The sequence below is a fragment of the Asparagus officinalis genome, chromosome 7 (genome assembly GCF_001876935.1).
Source record: "Asparagus officinalis chromosome 7, Aspof.V1, whole genome shotgun sequence".
Classification (NCBI taxonomy): Eukaryota; Viridiplantae; Streptophyta; class Magnoliopsida; order Asparagales; family Asparagaceae; genus Asparagus; species Asparagus officinalis.
Genome location: NC_033800.1, coordinates 130,429,452 through 130,439,287, shown reverse-complemented (window position 1 = coordinate 130,439,287; position 9,836 = coordinate 130,429,452). Strand labels below are relative to the sequence as shown.

Genomic DNA, 9,836 nt, shown 5'->3' with positions numbered 1-9,836 from the left:
AAGCCCACCCGGGTCAGAGTGGGACGGGCCTATTTCTCTAATCTCGGGTTTGAGACTAGACTCGGCCCTACCCACAACTCAGGAGTCTCGTGGGGTTTTGTTAACTTTTTTCTAATTTTTTTAATTTTTAATTTCTAAACTATATTATCTTTGTATTAATATCTATTAAATTATATTTAATTTTTTTTTCTATTTTAATCTTTATTTAAAATGATAATGTACACATATATTGTACAAAGATAAACATCACATAGGAAAGCATCACAAATACAAAAATATATGTGGTTCGGACTTCGAAGGAAGACCTACGTCCACGGGAAGTTAATAACTTTCTAAAAATTGTTACAGTACCTCAATCATTCTTTCTAAAATAATACATCCTTAAATTTTTTTTACTTCCATTTTCTGAAAATTGTTGCTCCTTTGTGACCTTAGATAACGACCCAAGAAACTCATCGTATTTGGATGGATTATCCTTGCTCACATGTATAATGCATAGGATAGAAGAAGAATCGGATTGAAACCTCTCTTTTTACAACTGAGGTCGAGTTAGTAGATTCTTTGCAATTTGTAGCTACTTGTGCAAGATCCTTAGATAACGACCCAAGAAACTCATCGTATTTGGATGGATTATCCTTGCTCACATGTATAATGCATAGGATAGAAGAAGAATCGGATTGAAACCTCTCTTTTTACAACTGAGGTCGAGTTAGTAGATTCTTTGCAATTTGTAGCTACTTGTGCAAGATCCGGGCCCGACCGGGCCCGGGCCCGACCGGGCCGGATTTTTTTGTTTTTTTATTTTTTTATTTTTTTAAAAATTTTAAAAAACAATAAAACATAAAAATTATATTTATATAATAGTATATATATATTTATACTCTTATATAAATATAATTATATTATATGTACATATAAGTTTATGTTTATATATATGTATAGATATATAAATATATATTTATACTCTTATATGTATTTATACTATTATATAAATATACTTATATATGTACATATAAGTTTATGTTTATATATGTGTATATATAAGTATACTTATATACTAAGAGAGAGAGAATATAAATATATATATAAGAGAGAGTATACACTGTACACATATATAAGAGAGAGCATACTTATACATATATATAATTATATAAGAGATATAAACATATATAAGAGAGAATATACTTATATTTATATATACTTATATACTAAGTAGCCCAAAGTATTCATGTCATTCAATATATGTATATGTATATATATACACACACACACTGACACACATATACATATATTATACATAAACAAATTGTAAATACTTATAGTAATTACATAAACAAATTGTATTATACATAAAAACACACACACATATAAACTTATATATACACACATATATTATACATATATAAGAGAGAGTATACTTATATATACTTATACATATATTATACATATATAAGAGAGAGTATACTTATACATTATACTTATATATATATATATATGGTAGTATATAATTTATATATATACGTATAGTATATATATATTATAATAAAAATATATATATATATATATAGTATATATATATTATATATATATAATATATAGTAATATATATATTATATTATATATATATAATATATACTATAAAAAAAGAGTATATATAATTAAAAGATATATATAAAATAAGAGAGAGTATACTGATATATACTTAGTAATACAGAGAGTATACATTGTATACTTAATATATACTACTTATATATATATTATATATATATATATATAGAGAGAATATACTGTATATATACTGTATATATAAGAGAGAGAGAGATATCATATATAATATAATATATATATGAGTATAATATAATATATATGATATATATATATATATAGTATATATATATTATACGTATAGTATATAGTATAGGTATCAATGAGTGTGTTACTAGTAGAGGGTATATATATATATATATATATATATATATATATATTATACGGGTTAGTATCAGAGAGAGAGTAATACATTGTAGTAACTTATATATACTTATACAATATATTAACAGAGCATATTATACATATATATACTTGATATAAGAGAGAGTATACTTATATTATAATTATATATACTAAGCGAAGAGTATATATATTATATATATATATTATATATATATATATATATATATATATATATATATAGTATATATGAGAAAAATGGAGAAACTTGGTACCAAGTTGCTCCAAACAACTTGGTAGTGATGTGGCCTAATCTTGTCCATACATCTATATTGGAGTTGGTGAATGGTGGTTGAGGCTCTATCTTCGAGGTGTGATGTAGGGGCAAGATTAGGCCACATCACTACCAAGTTATATACATATACATATATTTTATATATAAGAAAATAAAAAAAATAAAAAAAAATTAAAAAATTTTACTGTTCCGGGCCCGGGCACGACCGGGCCGGGCACGACCGGGCCGGGCCCGGGCCGGGCCCGGGCTCCGGGCTTTTTGGAACGCAGGATAGAAGAAAATATGAATCTTCAAAGAGATTCTTGGAAAATGTTTTTCTTTATTGTGTTTTCTGTGAGTTTCTTGTAAAATAGCTTTTGTTGGTTAGTTCACCCTAAATCACGACAAAAAAGGAGTAGAAACATTAATTTCACTTGTTTGATTGGTGTCTTATAAATAGGAAACAATATTTATACAAAATAGTTTTGACTGTCGACCCAAAAAAGCCTCCTTATCTCTCCTCATATTTAATTTAATTCTCTTCTATTCTATTTCTAACCTATTTTTGTACTAAAAAAATTAGAAATGGGTTTTCTTGTTTTTATGACTTGGCATGATGTGTCAAAAAAATGTTACTAAAAAAAGGGCTCGAAACTTAGGGGCTGTTTGTTTGTCCAAAAAATAGGGAAATCAAAGAATAAGAAACTTATTTCTTAAAAAATTTATTTTGAGGTTGTTTGGTTGGAAAAAAAAGAAGGAAATTAAAGAATAGGAGATGAGGATGAGATGAGTTGTCGTCATATTATTAGATGATGTGAGTGATTTTTTAAGAAAACTTGTTTTGATGTTGTTTGGTTGGCTAAAAAAATAAGGAAATGTATTATAAGAAACTTATTTCCTATAATATGTTCTTTTCTTGTGTTTAGTTCATTCTTAAAAATAAGAAAATAGATGAGATGAGATAAATTGTCATTATATTATTGGATGATGTGACCCACACTTAAGAAAATCAATTTCCTTGTTTTTTTGGAGGAAATGAGTGGAGAAGAAAGTTTAAGGAGATGAGATGAGTTGTCACCGTATTATTGGATGATGTGATTGATTTTTAAATATGAGATGGGATGAGATAAGATAAGTTGGATGAGGTGATGATAAAAATAATATTTTATTAGATGTTGGATGATAAAAGTAATATTTTATTGGATGAGTTGGATGATAAAATAATATGTTATTAGATGAGTTATATGATAAAATAATATTTTATTGAATGTTGGGGTAAGTTTTAGGGATAGAAATGGTTGAAAATAGGAAATGAGAGATTTCCATGCTCCCATTTCCTATTCTTGGTTTTTAGGAAACCAACCAAACAGCCCCTTATAACAGAATAAGAATTCATTTTTGAGAAAAGTTGATGTAGCTTTTCTTAGAATTGGTTTTTATGGAATTTTCCTTTTTTCGGCTGAACCAAACCCTCTTTAACCCTAGATAGTTGTCTAATTTTTGCAATCAATATTACAATAGATATTTTATTTTTTATATTGAACCCCTAATTCTTGATCAATTACATACTTCTAAATTAGACCCCCGATCTCTTTGGCCATCTTTAAAACTCTCCATCCAAAATTTTATCCCAGTCACACTAAGTCTAATCATGTTGATAAGACAACACGGGTATCATGCTTGTGCAGACAATGTTGGCCTAGTTTTTTATATTTTGAATATTTGATTTCTTTGTTCTCTATGAAATTTTTTATTTCTCTAAATCATCATATAGTATTCTGAGGGGCTGTTTGTTTCACCAAGGCTAGGAATAGGATTAGGAATCCTATTTAATTTATGGATTCCAACCTAATCCATAAAAAATTTATAGACAAATTTTAGTTTTATGGAATCCCATTTTTTTTTGTCATTCAATGTTTGTTTCACCCAAAGGATTTAGAATCTCACTTTTATAGAAATGGTCCAATTCCTAATACCATGTTTGCTTGAAAAAGACCCTTTTTGGAAATCGATACTGTAGCAACGGCTAGCCCCCTTTACATTTAAAAACTCATTGTAGCAACGGATTGAAGCCACCAAAATTCAGATTTCTTGCTGAAATCACTGTAGCAACGGCTATTTTCAGATTCAAAATTCAGATTTCAAAAATCTTAGGCAAAACACTGTAGCAACGACTAGTAGAGGGCCATGGTGGCTATAAATTCACCTTGAGGTCTCACAATTAATCCAAGCATTCTCATTTTCAGCATTTATAAAATTCCCATTATCTTCAATTTGCTGCCCCGACATGAAAATAATATCAGAAGAGTGCTGGCAGAATTATGAAGTTTATTGCGACTGCCATCTCCGAACACCGATGAAAGTGTGCAAGAATGGTAAAAATAAGGGTATGTGTTATTGGGGGTGTGCAAAATTTCCAAATAAAGAATGTAATTTTTTCGAATGGGCTGAAGAAAGAGGAGAGTCATCAAGCAACCAAGGAAGCCAATCTGTCAAAGAAAATAGGTACGGAGAAAAATATATTTTGCAATCAAAGAAGCTGAAGAAAGAATTGAGACTTGTTAAAAATCAACTACTAGTTTGGAAAATTTCTGTAATTTTCTTAGCAATTTTTTGTGTTATTTTAATTATTACAAACTTCATGTCATGTACCTGTACTTGCAAAAACTACTGAGGATGTAATGAAAACTGTTGTTTGAATTGGGTACAAATTCTAATTGATATTGTATGGCTCAGTAATAGATCAACTTGTCATCATTGATTGTCCCACCTATAACTTACATGTTTATTACAGATTGCATTATAAGGATGAATTGCCTCGCCTAGACATTGTCAATTCAATGTAGGCTGCAATCTCATCCCCTTTTGCCTCATCTGGATATAATAAGCGATGTAAGTTAGATTGCATTCTCAGTAAATGCTGATCATCATCATTGCCACATATCAAGTGCAAGGAAAACCACAGGCAAGGCAAACCAAAACAACAAGTAACCCACAGGCAAGGAAAACCAAAACAGTAACACAAAATGCAACCACGAGCTACACAAGCTCTTAAAAAAATAGCAGCAAACCCGACAAATAGGGAGTAAACAAGCAACAAACCCCAGCAGCAGCAGGAGCTGTACAAGCTCCCAATAACAGGCACAACCCCAAAGAGCATCTATGTTACAAGCTCAAACAAAACAGCACCAAAACAAGCTGAAATCAAAAGGCACAACCCCAGCAGTAGCCTGAAAAATACACAAGCTCAAACAAAACAGCACCAAACCCCAGCTGCAGCAGGAGCTGCACAAGCTCCAATTATCAGGCACAAACCCATACTGTATTGGAGCTACACAAGCTCAAAATAAAATAGCAACAAATCCCAGCAGCAGCAGGAGCTGCACAACTGAGGAATAACAGCTTAACCTATAATAACAAGGAGCTACACAAGCTCAAAACAGACAAGCAACAAACCCCAGCAGCAGCATGAGCTACACAAGCTCAAAACAGTTCAGAAACAAACCCCAGCAGCAGCAGGAGCTGCACAAATTGTTAAATAACAGGCACAAACCCAACAAAGCAATGATCGAATACAAGCTCAAAACAAAGCAGTTGGCAAACCTCAGCAGCAACAGGAGCTGCACAAGCTCCAAATAACAGGCACAAACCCAACAAAGATTGGAGCTACACAAGCTCAAAACAAAGCAAGGAATAGGACAAGCTCAAAAGAAAACAGTTGGCAAACCCCAGCAATGCGTGAGCTGCACAAGCTCCCAATAACAGGCACAAACCCAAGAAAGCAAGGAGCTACACAAGCTCAAAACAAATCAGTTGGCAAACCCCAGCAGCAGCAGGAGCTGCACAAGCTCCCAATAACAGGCATAAACCCAAGAATGCAAGGAGCTACACAAGCTCAAACCAATGCAGTCCTCAAACCCCAGCAGCAACAGGAGCTGCACAAGCTCCCAATAACAGCCACAAACCCAAAAAACAAGGAGCTACACAAGCTCAAAGCAAAGCAAGGAGCTACACAAGCTCAAAAGAAAATAGTTAGCAAACCCCAGCAGCAGCAGGAGCTGCACAAGCTCCCAATAACAGCTACAAACCCCAGAAAGCAAGGAGCTACACAAGCTCAAAACAAAGCAAGGAGCTACACAAGCTTAAAATAAAACAGTTGGCAAACCCCAGCAGCAGCAGGAGCTGCACAAGCTCCCAATAACAGCCACAAACCCACATAAACCATGTGTGACTATGGAGTAATAAACCCAAGCAACAGGATGTAAAAGCCGACATCAGTAAACCCAAGCAACAAACCCATTTACCTGATATCAAAAGCAAAGGCAAAATTCAAAGAACTCATTGATCATTCCACGACCATACTTACCTGCAACAAAGATTGCAAATATACCAATTCATCAATCCCACAACGACATAGATGTTCTTCATAATAAAAATATATATTGCAACATTAATAGTTTGCAATTAACACAACAATATCCATCAAAATATAATCGAAACCCAACAAACTAGCTATCCGGCCAACCTTGGTCGTTAACTAATTTTGTGATGTACCTCTGCTGACCTTCCTTGGATTTTATGAAAAACCTCCTAGCTTCACGTTCATTGTCATATAAATGGTCTAAAACCCTATCGAGGAACTCCTCGGAATATTCAGACCTATGTTCCTTCAACCTGTAGCTAACTGCTCAGTCCAGTGTATAACGTGTTGATTTCTCATTGACTGAGACATGGACTCAACAAAGGCACACATCATTTCCTCTTCACGATTAAATTTTCTGGTTTTTTTGCTAGATGATGAAGTCGTGTTGTCTTTACTCTTAGTCTTATATCTAGTGGGTTGTGGTTGGTTAACAGCACCAGAACGTGGTTGGTTGCAAGCATCAGACTGTGGTTCAGTTTCACTCTCCTCTAGAATCTCGCAATCATCATCGGGAATAGGTATGGACCTACTAGACCCAATGTTAGCGTACACGGGCCTAACAAAATCACCCTTGGCTTGATCATCACCCATGATAACTTGTAAATTTTTGAAGTGAGGAAGGGGTTTGTTTATGTACGCTTTGTACTTAGAATTGGATTTGTCCTGCAATAATAAATACTTATAAGTAGTGAATCAAATGTATTAAATTGAAGGTGACAATATAGATGCTGAATTTGTTATACCTGGGCCCAATATTTCAAGGTTTCCTCATCCAATGTAATCATTTTACTTGTTTCATTCCACCCAGCACCACTTATATCAAGGCAAGCTTTCATGTCATTGAATTTGTTCCTCAAACATTTTAAGTGGTTAATGACATGAAGGTGAGTGAAATCAGTCCTGAATTACATGTTGATTTTCATGGCAGACATTTTATAAGCTTCAGCCTTGAAGTTCTTGTCTGGCTTCATGCCATCCAATGCTAAATCTGCAAGATAAGGAATAAGCACATCATCGTGCTCTGGAAGCCAAAACTTATTAGCCACGCCTCTTGAGTTCAACCTGGCACACAGAACCTTTTTTTTATGGGCTAATCTTTTCCCTCTTTTCAATGGCGAAGTGTGCTCTGCACCATCAACGTCATGAATATCCTTTTCACCTGAATCACCAGTGTTCGGTGAAAATTGATTAGGTCCACTACTTTGAGAACTGGCAGTGTGAAACATCAAACCTTGTGGACTGCCTAACAAGCTCATGTATAACATTGGCGATTGTGTCATCCCACCATAATTACCATCCCATGGTGGGAATGGTGAGAATGTATGCAGAGGTGAGGTGAATGGCTGTGGTCGAACAGGCATGCAGTTCATATTAATCACTGATGTAGGATTTGGCATTGCATTCGAATGAGAAGGCACGTTTTGCTTATCTGCCGGATTGTTAGCCATACCTAATATATTTTGTAAGCATAGCCATATTAACAATAAAGAAATATAAAATAATATGTGATATGTATGCATTTATCAAGGAATATACGAAACGATGATATTTCTGGTTCAAACAACATAAAAAAAGAGCAACCGATAAAAGTAGTAATGTTTTGGTACAAGCAAAAAAACAATAAACAATATCGATGCGAACAGTATTTTAAAATTCACCAAGTTATTACATAGCCATAGAACAAATACCACACTAAGTTAAACCGCTCTCCATTGTGTTACCACCATTGTACTTTGCATAATAATCCACCCACATCGCCCAAGCAATTTGATCTCGCATCTCCTTCCATTCATTTCTAACATATCGATCCTCTCTTTGTGTCCTATTTTGAGTATAGTCCACCACATTTGAATCGTCTTCATTTGTCTCTTCCCCAGTATCTTCATCAATTTCAACATTTTCATTGAAAATATCATCAACCGGATCCTCCAAGGCAATAAAGTTGTGCAATATAGTACACGCTAGTACAATGTCCACTTGAGTGGGAAATGGGTAATTCTGCTTCTCCATAAGAATTTTAAATCGATTCTTCAGTATTCCAAATGTGCATTCAATTTTTGATCTTAAAGATGAATGCCTTAAATTGAACAACTCCGTCCTATTCTTTGGTGTCCTACCGGTGTGCTCTTTTAAATGATATCGAACACCGCGATACGGGGATATGAAACCTGGCATTGTGGTGTATCCAGCATCACATAGGTAATATTTACCTACATTAATTAAATAGTATTTTAAAATCTAAAATATTGCCAAGTAGTTAATATATTATTCATAATGTGCACAAGTGAGAATGAATACCATCAAAAACTCAGAGCCCGTAAGGCTGTGGTCTGGACAGGACGTCTTGTAATACCCTATAATCATTTGCTGCCCCCTCCCAGCCAGCCAAGACATAAGTAAATAGTTTATTGGGGGTGTAGGCTGCTAAGATGTTTTGGGTGACCCCTTTTCGCCCTCTAAACCATGCAACTAGGTCACTAGGTAACACCGCGTCGACGTGTGTGCCATCTATCAAACCAATGCAGTCCTATAAAAAATTATAAATTATATATAGTTGAATAAAAATAAGTTTATTTGGAAAATTGTTAAGATGTATGTATTTAATTTACCTTAAAGTAAGGAAAATAATTTGAGTTGTTTGCAATCTCCTCAGGAACTTCTTTTGGGGCTTGCTTCATGTACCGATCACGTAGTCCATTCATTGCTTGCAGAACTTTATTTAAATACCTGCTAACTGTTTCCCCTGATCTTATGAACTCAGTTCTTATTATTCTATTTTTAGTTTTGTGCCCAACAATACTTAGGAACATAACAAGCTGTTCTTCAACTTGAACGTGTCTTGTATCTTTTAATAAACCGTTTGCTTTCATTACTTCAACAAGTTTAAAAAAGGCCATCGGTCTCATTCTAATATAAGATTGGCAGCTATCTTGATAGCCCTCCAGTACACGTCTGAAGTGAGCCTCTCTACAATATATTTTTCTGATCTTTTCTTGCGTCGTACAAGTTGATATTCTCTTGCGCTTAGCACGCATTCTCAAGATACATGTTACCAAAGTGACCATGACGCAGACAGCTGTATTAGCACACATCCTCTTCAATTCTTCCTCATCTTCCATATCCATCTACATCCGTTTTAAAATTATCATACGGTTACAGCTTAAGATGACTACTTATTTCTTATCAAAATTA

At 33.8% G+C, this 9,836-nt stretch overlaps 1 protein-coding gene across 1 annotated transcript; it reads right to left on the bottom strand.

Moving 5' to 3' along the window:
• Positions 8,337 to 9,346, bottom strand: LOC109847763. The gene is made up of 3 exons (XM_020417000.1): positions 9,254 to 9,346; positions 8,998 to 9,171; positions 8,337 to 8,882 (listed from the first exon to the last, which is right to left on the bottom strand). Exons 1-3 carry the CDS (start codon positions 9,344 to 9,346, stop codon positions 8,337 to 8,339), a joined length of 813 nt encoding a protein of 270 aa, XP_020272589.1.